Here is a 17,273-nt window from a genome sequence, read left to right as displayed (position 1 = left end):
CTTTTCCTCTGAGTCCCCTCCCAGTGGCACAGGTTCCAATCCTATTGCTTTTCTTCTCTTCCCACCTGATTACCTGTGTATCTTTCTTAGAGCCTTGGTTGTACAGGAGTCCTTCTGCCAGTTTCCAGTGACAGTTGTTCCACATGTAGATGTATTTTTGATGTGTTCATCAGGTGAGGTGAGCTTCACATCCTCCTACTCCGCCATCTTGATCTCAAACTCTTAGATCTCTGATTTCTTATAATTAAGTCAAATTTTTCAATATATTCTTTTAACATAATCACTGAAAATAAAAATTCATAGCCAAGTAACCAAGAAATGTCTTGAACTCTAAGCACATTCTGAATATTTATGTTGATTTTCAACTTTTAATCAAATGGTAAAATATAAATTCAATTTGTGAAGTAAGCATTTATTCTAAAGAGTTTGAAAGTTGAAATGTTAATAAATCACTGTTAGCACATATATACTCTCTCTCTCCAGGTCCCAAATTACCTATTTTTCACAATTCTTTTGTTTGAATCCCATCTTTTGTGTATAAGTTTTTATGTCAAAAATAGATTTGAAGTGTTTCAATTGCTGGCATTTATATCTGAAAACAGTTGGAATGATGTAGCTTATTTTTGGCAAGCAGAATCAAGATCCACCACAAAGCGATCCATAATATAGAGCCTGTAGCATAAATTTTTGTCTTTGGCGGGAATAAATCCACAATAGGTTAGGGACTAACTGTACACATTTACTTCTGAAGTTTATGTGGCAGTTTAGTGATTAATCACTAACCTTGGTAAATGCCAATTTCCTACTTACTAGGAGTAGGAACATCTATTTGTGCAACTCAAATGGAAAAGATATGTGATTTAATTATTTGTCTGCTCCAAAACTCCTCTTCAGCTGGATAAGGTTTTACATTTCCAGTGCCTTTTTAAAAAAAATTTATTTGTTTTTATTTTTGGCTGTGTTGGGTCTTTGTTGTGGTGTGTGGGCTTCTCATTGTCGTGGCTTCTCGTTGTGGAGCACGGGCTCTAGGTGCATGGGCTTCAGTAGTTGTAGCACGCAGGCTCAGCAGTTGTGGCTCATGGGCTCTAGAGCGCAGGCTCAGTAGTTTGGCGCACGGGCTTAGCTGCTCCGCAGCATGTGGGATCTTCCTGGACCAGGGCTCAAACCCGTGTCCCCTGCATTGGCAGGCGGATTCTTAACCACTGTGCCACCAGGGAAGCCCCTCAGTGCCTCTTTAATGCACAAGTGTGGACCTCAATTTTTGAGGCCCAATGCAAGAGCTCGTGTCATGGCAAACTTGATGAGAAATAATACTGCCAAGTGAACCAGAAAGGTATTTTATTTAACAGATTTCAAATGAAGATCAAAGTTATCTGGAACAGATACTTTTCCAATCTACATTTCGTGTTTCCTGAAGTGCTGCCTGCCAGAGCAAAACAACATAATATTTCTGGTTGCTTGAAGGAAAGGATGTTGATATTGCTTACTTATTTTAGCAGATACACAGTTCAGTAACTCTATTACACAGAAACACTATACAAAAGCTTTCTATAACTTAAATACAGTCGTAAATACCTTATTAAACAAGGTTTTGAGTCATCTGGGAAGTGAAGTAACCAGAGAGAGCTTGCCAGACTTCTACTCACCCCAGACCACCTCCCCTTGGAGATGACTTAAAAGGCTCATCTTAGAGATACTCGCAGCATATATGTTCTACTGAGATTTGGACCTTGAATGCTTTACATTCTAAACTGAGCTTCGCTGGACCATGTAGTTTTACAACCAGAAGTCTTTCAGCAAGATTACTATTTTTTGAGAAGGGCCTGAGAGGATTGTGCTGCCTATTTCAAAAGGAATTTTCGCTAAATGGATTGAATTTTAAACTCTGTCTCAATATTGAGAATTTGGTTATGTTCTGATTTTTGTGGAGATAATTATCTTAGAAATACTGGTAGTGGTCTTATTAATGCACTTTTGGTACAAATTAAATATGGCTCCTATGTTGGTTTTGATTTGGTTATTGGATTCAGTAAATTTCTTATTAGTAACTCTTATACTGAGCATTTCAATTTTGAATTGTGTATTAGTTTGAGAACTTTTATGGTGAGATGATCTCTTGCAATTGCTAGTGACCTATTTTCATAAGACACTTTCATATATTGCTTATATGTTTGAAAGTGTTCATTGTATTCTCTTTTTCTCTGGGTATAAGTTCAGCTCTCTGGAGCTTTTTCAATCGAATTAAAAATTGTACCTAGGTAAGTACTTCTCAAAGATGAAGTAAATATGTGAAATTCAGCTAGTAACCGCTTGTTGTAATAGCATGCTGAGTTCTCAAAATTAAAATTAATTACTACTTTCAATTATTTATACATGTGTTCTGTTAAAACAATTTTGAGACCATTAAATATGTGTACTATCCCTTCAGTCATAAGTGAATAATGATTAACTTCATGACAAGACAGTGAGCACCATTAAGACTGTCAAGAGAATACTTTTGACTTTTCAATTCTTAAACTATTTCTTTCTCTGAAACAATATTTACAAAAATAATAAACACTGAATTCTTTTATACAATGTATTCTAGTTTTATATTATATGTGATAACGGAGATTATATTGTGAGCACGTTTAAAAGCAAAGTTTTTCATGTGACCTGAGTAGATATCAGGAGTTTCCTATTATTGTCAAGAATTACGTGCTATAAGATGCAAAGATACAGTTAACGTGAGGAAAATTTGATATCATTGTACACTGAGAAATGCACCTGTAGCCAAGCAGGGCCCTTCAGACTTCAAGGGAAACTTTGCAAACTAAGACAGATAAACATTTATATGTATAATGTCTATTGGCTCTAGAGCTTTCTAAACGGCAATACCATATTCCTCATCAGACAATTTTGTAGGGAATAAAACTTCTGGAATTTCTTTTATTTAATTTTTATGCCTCTCTGGATATAAAGGGTTTGTTTTACCTTTAGAGATACACTGAGTTATGGGAACAAACACTTGGTGAGTCTCACTGTGTGGGCCTGGGTGTGCAGTCTCCAGCCCCTTACCCTTCATTTTGTACTTTTACTGTTATCTCACTTACCAAAAGGAGCCGAGGAGGCATTAAACTAATTCTACTGACTTTTTTTTTTTTTAATGTATGTTACTCTTGTCCTGAATCTACAGGATGTTACTACCACTAATAGCCACTTTTGCACCATTAGAAACAGCTTAAGTAACAACTTCCAGAGAAGTTCTTAGTTATAGGACTCTACCTGTTTCAATTCAGGGACTCTCCAGTTGCCTTGCTACCTACCTTCCATCTCCCAGAAATCTAGACACCTTGCTAAAACTGCCTCATAAGTTACTTGAGGTAACCTTCAGCTCAATAAGGTGTCTGCCCAGTGGGATTTACAGCATTACCCTTTCTAAAGACTACGTACAGGGGCCTCCCTGGTGGCACAGTGGATGAGAGTTCACCTGCCAATGCAGGAGACAGGGGTTCGTGTCCCGGTCCGGGAAGATCCCACATGCCGCGGAGCGGCTGGGCCCGTGAGCCATGGCCGCTGAGCCTGCACGTCCGGAGCCTGTGCTCCGCAACGGGAGAGGCCACAACAGTGAGAGGCCCGTGTACGCAAAAAAAAAAAAAAAAAAAAAAAAGACTACATACAAATGTGTGGCAGCAGTGAGCTAGAAGACACCATGTGGATCAAAACCATAATGCTAAAAATAAAACACTTAAATTCTCTTGAATACTACAGAAACAGCATTTAAGAATTTATTGAAAAAATAATTTATATGCTTCCATTTTATCTAGGATGAATTCTTTTTTTTTTTTTTTTTGCGGTACGCGAGCCTCTCACTGTTGTGGCCTCTCCCATTGCGGAGCACAGGCTCCGGACGCGCAGGCTCAGTGGCCATGGCTCACGGGCCCAGCCGCTCCGCGGCATGTGGGATCTTCCCGGACCGGGGCACGAACCCATGTCCCCTGCATCGGCAGGCGGACTCTCAACCACTGTGCCACCAGGGAAGCCCTAGGATGAATTCTTAATCTCAGTTATAGACCTCCCTCCTCCTATATTCTTAAATATCTATGCAGTAGTGTGCAGAACCTACTTCAGAATTTGTATTTGGGCAAATGCTCATGGTGAGCTGAGGCGACCATCTGTGTAATTCATCAGAAAGATGAATGTGCTTGAGGAGAAGCATAGTTTTATACGAATCACCTGCATAACTGCTTCAGATTTCACATTATGTGCAATCCTACTTGGAATAAAATACTGAACTTTTTACCCATTAACAGACTTGCTAATAATATTGGTTATATTTTTGGTATTCAAAGTTTAGTTATCTGACCACATAGAGCTAGCCGCTCATCATAACCTATTTAAATGCATATAAAGAAATTCTTTGATATTAGAGACACCTGGTTTTTACATAAAGCATAATGCCTAATTCAATTGTAGACACAGATGTCCACATTAATTACAATTTTATCATTCCGACAGCATTTATGCTAGCTTCATATGAACAATTTCCTTTACTTTTTCAATAAGTAATAAAGTTAGAGGCTAGAAATGGTAGAAACGGTAGATGAAAATCTGTATTTTTAGAATTAAATGTGAAAATGTGCGAAATTAAGGGATATTTACGTACATCTTTATGGCAACCTTTTACATTGCGTGACTAGCTCAAATATCTGTACAAAAATGGGGAGTGATAAATCCAATTGAAAATGTAATAATGCACATATGTGCATGCATGTGTGCACACACACACACAGGCAGACACTAAATTTAGAAAATGTATTGGGTAGCTGGTGGCCATAGTAGAATGAAGGACAGGAGATTATGAAGAGGCATCCCAGACTCCAGTTACAGTTATACATTAATTGTGCGTTCATAAAAGCCTGACAAATAATTGTTTTTCCAGGAAGATATTATAAGTAACATTTTAACACATGTAGTAAGAAAACATCTTAAATTCTTAAAATCACAATTAGATAAATTAAACAGTACAATAAGCTGATGGCTATAAAGAACCCTCGTTATAAAGACTTGTCCATTCATGTTTGAAAAAACACCATGTCCTTTATTCATTCTAACATATAGTTTCTGTTAAGTTTTTAACTGTTGTAATGCATGGAAAGTAAATATTTTGAAATATAATCTAATAGAAAGCCACATACACAGTTTAATCTGTTTATATTAAAAACATTTCTAAGGTGTGGCTAAAATTAGATTTATTTTCAAATTACGTAAACTGGAAAGGTTATTTGAGTTGTTGTTTTCTAATAAGTAGATGATTAATTGCATTTTCCTGAGCAATTCTGTCAGGACACGATGGTAATTTAGCTAATAACATGTTGTCTTGTGTTCTGGGAACACTGAAGAATCCAAATTTCATTTTCTGGGCAATGTACTGAGGTCATTTGGTACAAAAGAGAAAAGTGGGATAAAGTTTTAATGTTAACTGGGAAAAAATTCTGGGAATAAATACTTTTTTAATAGGAATATTAATACTTGCCTTTGTCACGTTAATTGCACATCTCACTTAAAAAATGGAAATGCTAAATATTTCTAGGGACATATCATTACATTTCAATAACTGGGATAATCAAAGTGAGTCCAATTTATCCTGAGGACAGTAAATCTGCAAAGGAGGAAAAGACAAACTATACATGAAAACACTTAGTCACACTTTAAATTTTACAGTATCTATATATTTGTCTACATACTTAAGGATGCAGACAGCAAAAATATTCACATTAAGCTATCAATACTTACAGAAATTATTTTTCTTCTACTCAGGAAGACCATTTGTACTAAGTTAACATGGGAAACTTAGAGGAAATCCTCCTTAGGAGACCTACTCAACTGATAATTTCTCTTTAGAATATAGTTCAGGAAAGTAATTAAAGAGGTCTCAGGTGTTTTCATCTGTAGGTCACTCCTTTCAATGCGAATTACAGTTCATGGGTAAAGTTGACATTTTTGGTGAAATAACATCAACTCAGTTTCTTCTAAACAAATGTCTACATCAAAAGACTGTAATTATTGCACAATTCGTGGCAGTGAAGTGACCAAGGATTAGATGGTCATTTATGCTCTTACCTTTAGGTGCAGTGCCTTCTCAAGAAAGCCTAATGTGGACAAGCTAGCAGAGGATGTGAAAGCAGGTGAGTCCATCTGCTTATGTTTTGTATTACTCTTTCCATCCGAAATCACTTTAATCAGCTATTTTACCATCGAAATAACATACAAAGGAAGGAATTAATAGTTACCAGTTGTGCAATAATATAAGTCATAATGGAAGTGTTTTGTGAGCAAACTTCACACTGCCACCCACAACACACACATACACACACACACGCAAGTTTAATATGCCAAATGGAAGTGTATTAATAGTGGTTCACTTTTCCAGTATTTCTCAAGGTATGGTTCACTGACCCAATTAACAGTGGCAGTCAGAAAGTGGAAATTGTGATTACGTCCCCTAGGAAAACTATATACTATATGAAGAAGAAAACTGTAAGGGCTAAGAAGGTAAAAATGTGCAGTTTGTATCTTATTTCTACTGGAAGGTGCAGGGATTGGGAAGGAGGCGTGGAGAAAAAGCCCAATCAAGACATCATGGGATTAAGGGCTGTGGAAAACTCTTTGCCAAGCGCACAGTTCTAAATGCTTTGCTGCACATTCTCAGGATGAAATGATAGAGAAAAGGTATGGACAGACATAGGGCTTCCTCATGTCCAAACTGAACTCATATATTTTCATTTGCTCTTTTAAACTACAAGAAGAGTGTTAACTGAATGATCCTATGAAATGCAACAGAGTTCAGATAGCTTAGAGAATCATAAATATAGAAATGGCACTTTATTTTATTCCTGGAGGGAGAGGGTTGTTTTGGGTACTTTCCATGGCTTAGGGAGCAGATTTGTTAATTTCCTGGCAATAGAGAAATCTTAACCTCAGATTCTTAGCCGTGTAATTCCTGTTCATCAGCAACTGAGTCCAAACTGGAACACTTGGAAAGGAGAACGAACATTCACCCATCAAATGTGTGGGTTGTTACCAGATCAGTGGCACCTCACAGCCTCTGTTCCTGTGTGCAGCTTTGCTATAAGAAAGGTAGCTAGTTAAGGACATATGTACCTTAGAAAGACTCTGACATATATTTTCAACTGTAGTGAGTTAGGCAGAACGCAGAGCAGAGTAATAAGAGTTAATGTTTTCACCTATTTATTTTTATATTTCACATGTATATTTCATATGTTCAATGTAGGCAAGAATTGCTAATGTTACTGTAAGGTGAAATGTTAAAAGTAACTCAGGAACAGGTAGTATATATAAAGACCAACACAAATGCATGGAAAACATGGGTGAAAAGAGAAAAGGATAAGGTTTAAATGATTCAAAACCTAAACAGAATTAATATACAGATATACTATCCTCCATTCGGTGCATGAGAAAATTATTTGATATTGGAATTAAATATCTTTATTTTCTGGTTTTCTTGAATACAACTTCTTCAAATTTTCAATGATTTCAGGAATTTAAAAACTAGCTATTTTTAATCTGGGTTCCAAGAGAAAGAGAAATACGTTGAATTGATTGCTATACCTTGGAAAAAGTCAATTTTACTATTTTGACCAAATAGGCTAGAAATAATGGGACCCTATTGCCTTCATATTCCAATATTACTTCCAAAATAAGAGCAAGTAAAATCATGCTCAGGATTCTTTGACTATAAGAGACAATACCTTCTTAGAAGGCAAATGAAAGAAATTCAAGATCAGTAACAATAGAGAAAAGAGTCAACAAAAGGTTTCAAAATTCTAGCATTATAAGATTAAGCTTAATAATCACAAGACTCTCAGTGTTCACACAGCTGTCATAAAAAGTGAAAGTTAAAATTATTCTTGGTAAATTCATGTGTCTGTACACGGTGTCATCTTCAGGTTACCTTGGCTTGAGTTAAAGACCTTGTCATTTGAATTTTTCATGAAAGCCTCTCTGTGGCTTGAAAGCTTGAAGTTGTTCTCCAGTGTGCAGTTCTAGCCTCTGGCACACTGTGTGATTAATGGCAACTAGTTTGATTAGTTTAAATCTGGAACATAAATTTTAATTCAGCTTCCTTTTCCCCTCTTAACAGTTCTGCCTGACATCCCTGTCATGCACAGGCAAAAATCTTTATTTTCAGAAGGAATAAATCCTTATGGATTTGAGAGAAATAAGTCATCTGGGATGAGGAACTAGTAAATATAGTGCCAAATTTTCACTTTAGAGACCATACGCCTAAAGAAATATGGATGCCCCTTACCTGAGATTAAACAATGCTTTTCAAAGTCTCTGGGGTCGGGATATATAGTTGCTGATCAATGGTTATTTTTATCACAACTTTCAAAGAAAGGATCACCAACTTAGCTTTAGAATGTAAAATCAGTCTTCAGACTTTTCTATTATGACTTTGATGTTTGTATGCCTGATTCAACACAGAAAACCCAAAAGATCTGGAAAGGGCCGTAGAGCAATGTGCTTTCATAAGGGAAGTGTTTTGTTTAAATTTTTCTAATGTTTTATGAACAGTTGTATGAAGCAGATGTAGCCTACTGAAGTCAATAGCTAGATGAAATATAGTTACTATCAATAATTTCGCTTTACTATAAGTCCTATATCCTGGGAACAGAGCAGGTGCTCTGCTGGCCACAAGAAGGGACAGTCAGTTTTGCTTCTACTAAGATAACCTGGGTAGAGAAGCAGCACTCCAGAGCCCCTGGCGTGTGATTAAAAACTCCGTCCCCCTTGTGCTGAAAGTCTCAATCATTTGAATCTATCTCCTTTGCAGTGTCTATGTGGAGATATTCACAAGTCTGAATAAAAATGAGGTACATTTCACGTTAGTATGTTATTAAAAATTTAGCTCTAGCATTCCTGGTGACAAGTGACATATTCAAGCAAATAGCTGTGTTACCACTTCTGGGCTTTATCATATTAAAGAGGAAATATGTTGCTAAAAATATGATGACCCCTGTCACTTTATTGCTATGGTCTAAGCAATCACGGCTAATTAATGATTTTCTGTACCATCTAAGACAAATCAAGAATTCCATCTAGAGCAGTTATTGCAGAAATATACTGTGTTAGGCCCCAGTTAAGCTTTTGTTGATTTGAAGTAATACTTTTCCTACATAAAAAGTACAAAAATACTCACTGAAGGTTACTGAGAAGTTGTTTGATTTGACATAAAGATGAAGACACACTTCTTTTCTGAGACAGTACCCTTTGTGATTCACAGGATAACTTGCATCACACGCAATTTCATGAAAGCTCTCAAATAAGCGATTTTATTCCTATCCATGATTGCAGACATTTACAAAACCATAACATCTGAGTTCACCTTAAAAAATAACTTATATAAAGCAGTGATATACACAGCACAAAATAGATCAGGGAGGGGCAGGAGCAACTTTTAATAATTAAAATGTAAACGTGAAAAAAAGGATGGAATAAAAGTCCCTACTTATTTCTACTTAAGATGTCATGTGATAGTATTTTACAATGTCCTGTGGGTCAATGTATGTATGTGCATGTATCCATATAACATACACACATACAATACATTCTCTTTCCCACACATATACATACACAGATAATCATTTGCAGTTCCGTTGAGGGCAGTTCTAATATGCCGCTCTGTACAGTTGTTCGAATCACGTTTGGACCCGCTTTCTTCACAAAATAGGGGAGAGAGCAGGAAATAAAAAGGTTGGTTTGGTGTGACTGAGATTCCTTTGTTTAACTGTACACTGTGATGAATAATTTTCTTCCGTAGTAGTTCTGTGAAGGGCTGACTCACTGTGGTTTTTCCATGAGGAGACTTGGTAATGGATCACACACTCATTGTCATGCTAGGGGAGTACTAGAAGGAGAGAAGAATCCATATTTTAACAACAGTTCTTCTACAGGCCACTAACATTCTCCTTGGTAAACAACAGTAACTGTGAATTTTAATGTCTTTTATGCACAAGCTTTAAATACAGCATAAAAATAAGAAAGCATAAAAAGAGCAAAATTATATAGAATTGACTGTCCTGAACTGTTAAATATTTCCTCTGGAAAGCAAGCAGTCTCATTCTCTCTCTGAGCTTAGGGGTTTGATAAGTACCTAGTCCCTCAGCTTTCTCCTTCTAGCCAGATTCATGTTTCATAGGCCCTTGGAACAATTTAGGTAAATCTAGTCCAAGGTTGATTCATAATAATCAAATACGTGTGAGGGATAGGATAGTCTTTGTTAGCTGTGTAAACTTGGGAGGTTACTAACCTCTCTGTGCTTGTTTCCTCACCTGTAAAATCAGCTTAATGATAGTAAACGGGTTTTGGGAGCACTGACTATAAAACCCTTAAAACTATGTATTTATTGAATACACGGAAAGTGCTCAGTAAATGCTGGAGTAATAGTATAACTCCCAGCTGGCCATAGGAAATCCTTATTAAAGCATTTAGAAAATACTTAAGAGTCTGATTTATACTTTAGCATATAAACTTCTTCCTTGAAGCTGTGACTCCTAGCTCAATCCACAAGCATTTCTGGGTGGGAGTAGGGGCATTCTTGTTACATGTTACTTGTCAGTTTGAGGCTGACCATTGGTAAAAGGCGAGACTTTCAGAAATTTGGAAAAGTGGTCTTAACAAATGACAAACAGCAATTATTTTGATAATGATGCCAATCTACCCTCATATGCTTGAGGAATAGACTGTGACAGAAAAGTTCTAGAGCAGCTCTGCCCAACAGAACTTACTTCAACGATGGACACGTTCCACAACTTGTGGTGTCCATATGAAAGCCACTAGCCACATGTGGCAACTTGAGCCCATGAAGTGTGCCCAGTGCCACTGAGGAACTAAAATTTTTTTTTTTTTTGGTACGCTGGCCTCTCACTGTTGTGGCCTCTCCCATTGCGGAGCACAGGCTCCAGACCCGCAGGCTCAGCGGCCGTGGCTCACGGGCCCAGCCGCTCCGCGGCATGTGGGATCTTCCTGGACCGGGGCACGAACCCGTGTCTCCTGCATCGGCAGGCGGACTCTCAACCACTGCGCCACCAGGGAAGCCCAGGAACTAAAATTTTAATGTTATTTAACTTTAACATTTAAATATCTCCACGTAGCTGGTGGCCACCATCTTGGACAGCACATTATAGATCCCCTGTGACGGGAAGGAGGAGCATCTATTTCCAAGTGGTAACGGTTTCCATATTTAATATGACCTCTTGAATATTTTAAATGCTTTATGAGAACCTGTGAGGACCAGGGCAAAAGGGAATTCCTTTTAATGCGCTAATAATGATTGCGCCTCACGGAAAGAGGCAGATAAAGTGAGAGGGTTTGGTCCCAGACTGCAGGGGCTTAACCAGGAACAGTGATGGTCCTGGGAAGGGGAGCATGAACCTTCTAAAAAAGGAACAGACAGAACAGAAAGAAGTGAATTCCAAATGAGCGGAGGTCGTGCAGGAACCAGAAACGAAGTATAAGGTGTGTACTAGATAGGGATGGATTTGTTAACATGGTGAAAGCAGGATTTCCCAGGGAAGAGCGCAGGGTGACAGTGGCTCAGCTGGCAGAAGTCTGGACTGGAGGTCATTAGAGTTTGATCTAGTGCTCAAACCAAAAAGCCCACATTGATCCTGAGTAAAAGCAGATGACTAGGCCTGAAAACGGGTCACTGGACCTTAGGGGGAGGATTGTTAATCCTTTAAACACAGGTCAAATCAAGGAAAAATCTACTTGTTAATCCCTTAATAGCCTCAAATTGCCTCAGTATAGGAAAGCTAATTTATATATGTTACTGACCTTCCACATTGGATTACAGTGAGTAGGGTGATATAAAGGGGAGACCTCCAGAGAAGCGAAAGGGGATTCAGTTTGATAGAAAAACTCCCTCTTTATGCTTGATAGTGGCAACGAAAAAGCAAAGCTAAACAAAACTCAAAACCCCCAAACAATCATTGAGAAGGATCAGTGAAGTGGAGCCCACCCAATCCCTGAGCTCGGAGGGGATCTACCCCTATCTCATCAGGAGATACCATGCAAATCTCCACTACAAATAATGACAGCACACTGCCATGACCTATCCACAACCTTTGACAAAATAATCATATTTTGGCATTTGACTTTCAGGGGCAAGACTAAATAAGGAGATAAATGGATACTAAGGTTTTGTTAAAAGTAGAAAACATAAGAATATGGCAAAATGGGCATAGGAAATTTAATCTATGCTTTCTATGGCTACTGCTTATTTATAGTAAGGATCGGTGAGCCAATCAGTACTGCCCAGTAGAACCTTCTGTGATGATGGATATGTTCTATTCTGTGCTGTTCAGTACAGCGCCCACACATGGCTGCTGAGCTCTTAAAACGTAGCTAGTGTAACTTAGGAACTGAAAATTTAACTGTATTTAATTTTAAATAGCACAGCTAGATCATCAATCATTATTTCTTCTTTTTTTTTTTTTTTTTTTTGCGGTACGCGGGCCTCTCACTGCTGTGGCCTCTCCCGTTGCGGAGCACAGGCTCCGGACGCGCAGGCTCAGCGGCCATGGCTCACGGGCCCAGCCGCTCTGCGGCATGTGGGATCTTCCCGGACCGGGGCACGAACCCGCGTCCCCTGCATGGGCAGGCGGACTCTCAACCACTGCACCACCAGGGAAGCCCATCAATCATTATTTTAAAGACAAAGCTTTTAATGGGTATATTGTGCCAATCTAAAAACAGTGGAAGACTTTAAAGCTTTTTTAAAGTCTCCTTTTTTAAAAAGGACTTCAAAGGATATGTTGGAAAAAAATTTTCTGGATAAGTCATAATTAATTCTAGAGATCATCTCATTATTAAATTATTCACATCCTGAATAATCAGATTTTAAAAGTCCCTGAATCCTTTTTTCACAAGGATTATTCCAGTTCAAATGCAATGTAACATTAGGGAATATAGTTAAGAATATATTATGGCCTTCATTCTAATTATACACCATTAAAAGTATGCGTATATAGAGACAAGTATATATGCACATTCTCTGCTACCAAGCATGGTTATTGGTTGCTCCCATTTCTTAACATTGGCAATTGTTAGGATTTTTAACCTGTGTTATTTCAAATATCTTAAGCAAATCTTACAGTAAAATGAGAATTTGTTACAGATTCATTGGGAAGTTAAGAGAGTTAGGCTTATTCAGGGAGGAAACTGAGTGGAAAATAGGGTACAACATGAAAGTCAGGGCCAGATTCAGTCAGAAAGGATGGAAGCACCATCTCCAAGCAATACAGCTCAAAAATTAGCAAGCATCTAATGAAATTTAAATTTTGAATAGTACAAGTAACTGTAAAATGATGCCCTAAGTGTATCTGGTACAGTAAAACAGATTGTATTTGTGTGTGACTGTCTTTATAAGCGATGGGCTATTTGCACTGCTAAGGCTGTAAACTGCTCGTCTGCTGCTGCCTTTATTGAAACTGCTTCAACTAAGTAAGATTGAGGGAAATTGCAAACTTTCTAGGGAAACTCACAGAATGTGCCAGCAAAAAGGAATTTTGCTATTGATTACTATTCAAGCAGAAGTGGCTTACAGTTTTCTAGAAGTAGAAGAGCAAGTGTTAAATGGGGTATCGTATTTAGAGACATAAAATATTCATGATGTATTGTCCTGAGACCACACTGCAATGTTTCTGTTGTACTGCTGCATCAATATGCCATGACATATTCTAGTGTTTGTGTCAGAATGCTGTGATATCAGGTTGCCCTGATATCACAGCATTCAAAACTATTCTGAGTCTGGTTCTCCTCAATCAAATGACAAAATGGCCTTACAGCGCTGTTGACTGCATCAGTGTTTGGTTGTGCATGTAAAACATGAGCTAGAGAATTTATTATACCCAGTTCATGTACCATGGACTCCATCAGAAATATCCATTAAATCTTCGAACAATGTGCATACATTTCTGTTTACACACTTCAAGAACACTTCAGATCTTACATTTCTCATCATACACTTCAAGAACACTTCAGATCTTACATTTCTATTTCTAAGCATCTATATAATATTTTTTCTTAATGAGAGATAATACTACAGGTACCTGAGCTGAACTAAAGTGAAATAAATCTAGTGTGTATGTGACTATGTAAAAAAAAAAATTGGGGCATATGTGATTTCTTTACAATAGAAGAAAATGAAAAAAGGCAGTAAGGGTAATAGGAAATGATCTACCACCTTGTTTCTAATTTCTATTTGACACCATGATTTTAATAGCATGTTTGCTCAGTATGGTGAAAATATTCTGCTAAATTAATTCAAGAAATAAGACTAACTGCTTTCTTTACTTGAGAGGCACGAAGCACTATTCTTTGAATTAAGCCTTTTTGTATTGTTTTTAAAGCCAAACATTTAATAGAGTTTGAACACTAGGGGGCATCTTTGTTTCTTGAAATAAAGGCTTTTTTTTTTGACTCCCCCCCCCAAAAGAGTCTGAATGTTGAAACATTTTTTGATTCCTATTTTCTTGTGTAAAGTGTGTTGGCACTGCAAGGTTTCTGCCTTTGGGTTGGACATTTCTGTTTCTATATCGATTACATTAAGTAGTATGTGTAAGGTGACTGGGATAGTGTCTGTACATGATAATCAGTCAATAGACGTTTGCTGTCTTCCCAGGCCTCTTATGTGGTTAAACTTCAAGATAAAGACCGACAAACCCTCAAAAGGCAGACTGTTCAAAAATCTGTGCTTTTCAGACTTATGTGCATTAAAAACCACTAGAATTCAATTTGCATGTTTAGTCACTGGAAATGTTTTCTTTTTAAAAATTATTTATTTATTTTTAATTGGAGTATAATTGCTTTACAATGTTGTGTTAGTTTCTGCTGTACAGTGAAGTGAATCAACTATATGTATACATATATCCCTGCCCTCTTGGACCTCCTGGTTTTCCTTGATGATAGTAAAGCTAACTTAGTGGAGATACCTAGTCTATTTACTTCTTTAAGGCCTTACTACATTTGTCAGCAATGAATCTCTTTTGTCTTCTTCCTCTCTGCTCTCTTTTCTTGATCTTTTAAAAAGGTGCAAACGAAAATGTGTGGATGTGATAGACGAAGCCAGAGATAACCAGGGTGTCACTCATAGCATGTAGACCCCCTCACCCGGCAGACAGAACAGTGCAGCCAGTGTGGACCCGCTTCCAAGGGTGCACTACCCTCCAGGCGGTGGTGCAGGTTCTCAACCACCACCCAAGTATTTCTCTTTTGGGGACTTGGCTAGTGGGGACAGGAGAGAGGGAGCGGGGAGACAGGAGGGAGCTTCTGTTTTCTGCTAACTCTGCACAGCAGTCTGGCGTTTTACCTGCTTCTTGGCTTTAAGCGTAGCGAGGCTGGGTCAGGAGTCAGGGGTGGGGGAAGCCCTACTCCAGTGGCTCTATATGCTACGCACACATTCCCAGAGGGATCTGCTATCCAGCATGTGCATAATCCACTTGGGGTTAAAGGATGAGGCTGGTGTTTATTCTGCACAAAGTACTTTTTAAAGTCCTATTCTATCTGATTCTGTGATCCCCGTGAAGAGCTTTCTGATGCCAACTCTGAAGCAGCTCCCCTCTCTGGCAAACAAGGCGGCAGTCGCCCACAACAAATCTGGGAAGGAAGGGGGAGAGTTCCTGTCGTCGCTGCCCCTAAAGTTAAAGTCACGTGGAACCTTTTTAAAGAAGTTTTCTTTTCCAATACAAAATTAATACTTTCCTTGGTGCTCTTAAAACACCTGGTTTATATCTATTGTAGCACTTATTAATCTGACATATGGTTTAATTAGTTGTGTAAACATGTTCTTCCCATCAGATTGTATTCTTTGAGGTTAGGGATGTGTTATGTTTGTTGCAGAATATTTTGTCCTTAACCTAGTGCTTTGCGTAGTGCAGCCTCAATACATGTTGAATTGAACTGAATTAATTATCATATACCTCACTGAATTATACCATTACTGGAAGAATTAGCATAAAATGCAATTAATGTCTCTAATTAGATAAAGTGAACATTAATTAATTAAAATTAATTAATTTGTCCATAGTCTTGAAGCAAACTAGTGAAAGAAACGGGCTCTAAGAAATCCCATAATCCTAAGCATTATGAAAAACTATATAGTTCCTCACATTTTTCTATTTCCTCATCATTGACAGGCTAATCTTTTGATTTCCTTAAATATGAGTTTTTATGTATACCTTCTTGGTTCTCACTAATCATAAATATCCTGCAAATAAAACAGATAAACTAAAGATCATAATATTATTTCTAGTTTTAACAGAAATTAAAGTCTAAAAACAAGGGAAGTCTTGTCCCATGCCGAGGTGCTAGGTCAACACCAAGAAATAAAGGAAACCACAGAACACTCAGTCGTGGGTTCCATTTTGGGAAGCAGCCATTCTGTGCAAAAGTAGGTATGTTATTAGCCACCGCTTCAAAATCTGATGGCATCAACTCTGGTAAAGGTCTGGGCAAAATGAAGGTAATTTTCTCTTCTGATTCTGTTTATAGTTTGGTAGATCCTCCATTACTTTAATGATGGCGGTACATGTATTGGAGGCACTGATTCTGTGAACATGAAACTAGTTTGGGTTCTGAACTCCTTTATTCCAGTTCAGGAGTTCTTAGCAGAGAATGTGCATCAGCATCACTGACGAAGCTTTTTCACATGGGAGGATGCCTGGCCCCACTCCTGGAAATTCTGATTTGCTGGGTCCAGGAAGGGTTCTGGGAAATTGTATTTTTAAAAATTCTATAGATGCTTCTTATGTGAAATATTAGTTAATAAATTATTGTATAATGCAATAAGTCCTTGAGAAAAGATACCATGTTGTCCTTTTGGTTTTTCCAGTGCCTAGCACATTGCTTTGGCCTGTAGACGGTGCTCAGTGACTAATGAAGGAATACATTTTATCGCTTCTCCATTTGCTCCTCTCTACTTCTATGGAGACATGAAATGATATTGCCTTTGCTTAACACTATAGTCACACAGAAAACGACATGGATATCCAGTTCAGGTTAAATGTAAATAACTCGTTAACATACAAGACAGGAAAGTCTAGTGCATAATGTAAAGACATCTTAGAGACAATTTTCAGAGCTTTCAGGACAGCACTGAGAATAAACCAGGTTTTGCAGTGATCAAAGACATTTTAGTAATGTGAAAAATTTATAAAAACGATCACATATGCAACCTGTTTCTAGTACGTTCTTTTATGGTGGATGTTTTC

General features: G+C 37.8%; 1 protein-coding gene across 5 annotated transcripts in view; it reads right to left on the bottom strand.

The window, feature by feature from the left end:
- Positions 1 to 9,307: 9,307 nt before the first annotated feature.
- The window catches only part of SSBP2 (single stranded DNA binding protein 2), a 301,417-nt gene continuing 293,451 nt past the window's right edge, over positions 9,308 to 17,273 (bottom strand). For 3 of the 5 annotated variants that reach the window (XM_032627488.1, XM_032627487.1, XM_032627489.1), the window contains one exon: positions 9,438 to 9,910. In XM_032627488.1, the coding sequence (XP_032483379.1) occupies positions 9,881 to 9,910 (30 nt within the window). In that variant the 3' untranslated portion in view covers positions 9,438 to 9,880. Of the gene's footprint in view, positions 9,911 to 17,273 lie in introns of all 5 variants that reach the window. The other 2 variants (XM_032627486.1, XR_004349289.1) reach the window with 2 other exon arrangements.

The sequence above is a fragment of the Phocoena sinus genome, chromosome 3 (assembly GCF_008692025.1).
Source record: "Phocoena sinus isolate mPhoSin1 chromosome 3, mPhoSin1.pri, whole genome shotgun sequence".
NCBI classification, from domain to species: Eukaryota; Metazoa; Chordata; class Mammalia; order Artiodactyla; family Phocoenidae; genus Phocoena; species Phocoena sinus.
Note: the sequence above shows the minus strand (reverse complement) of the source record. Positions and strands in the feature narration are given on the sequence as shown.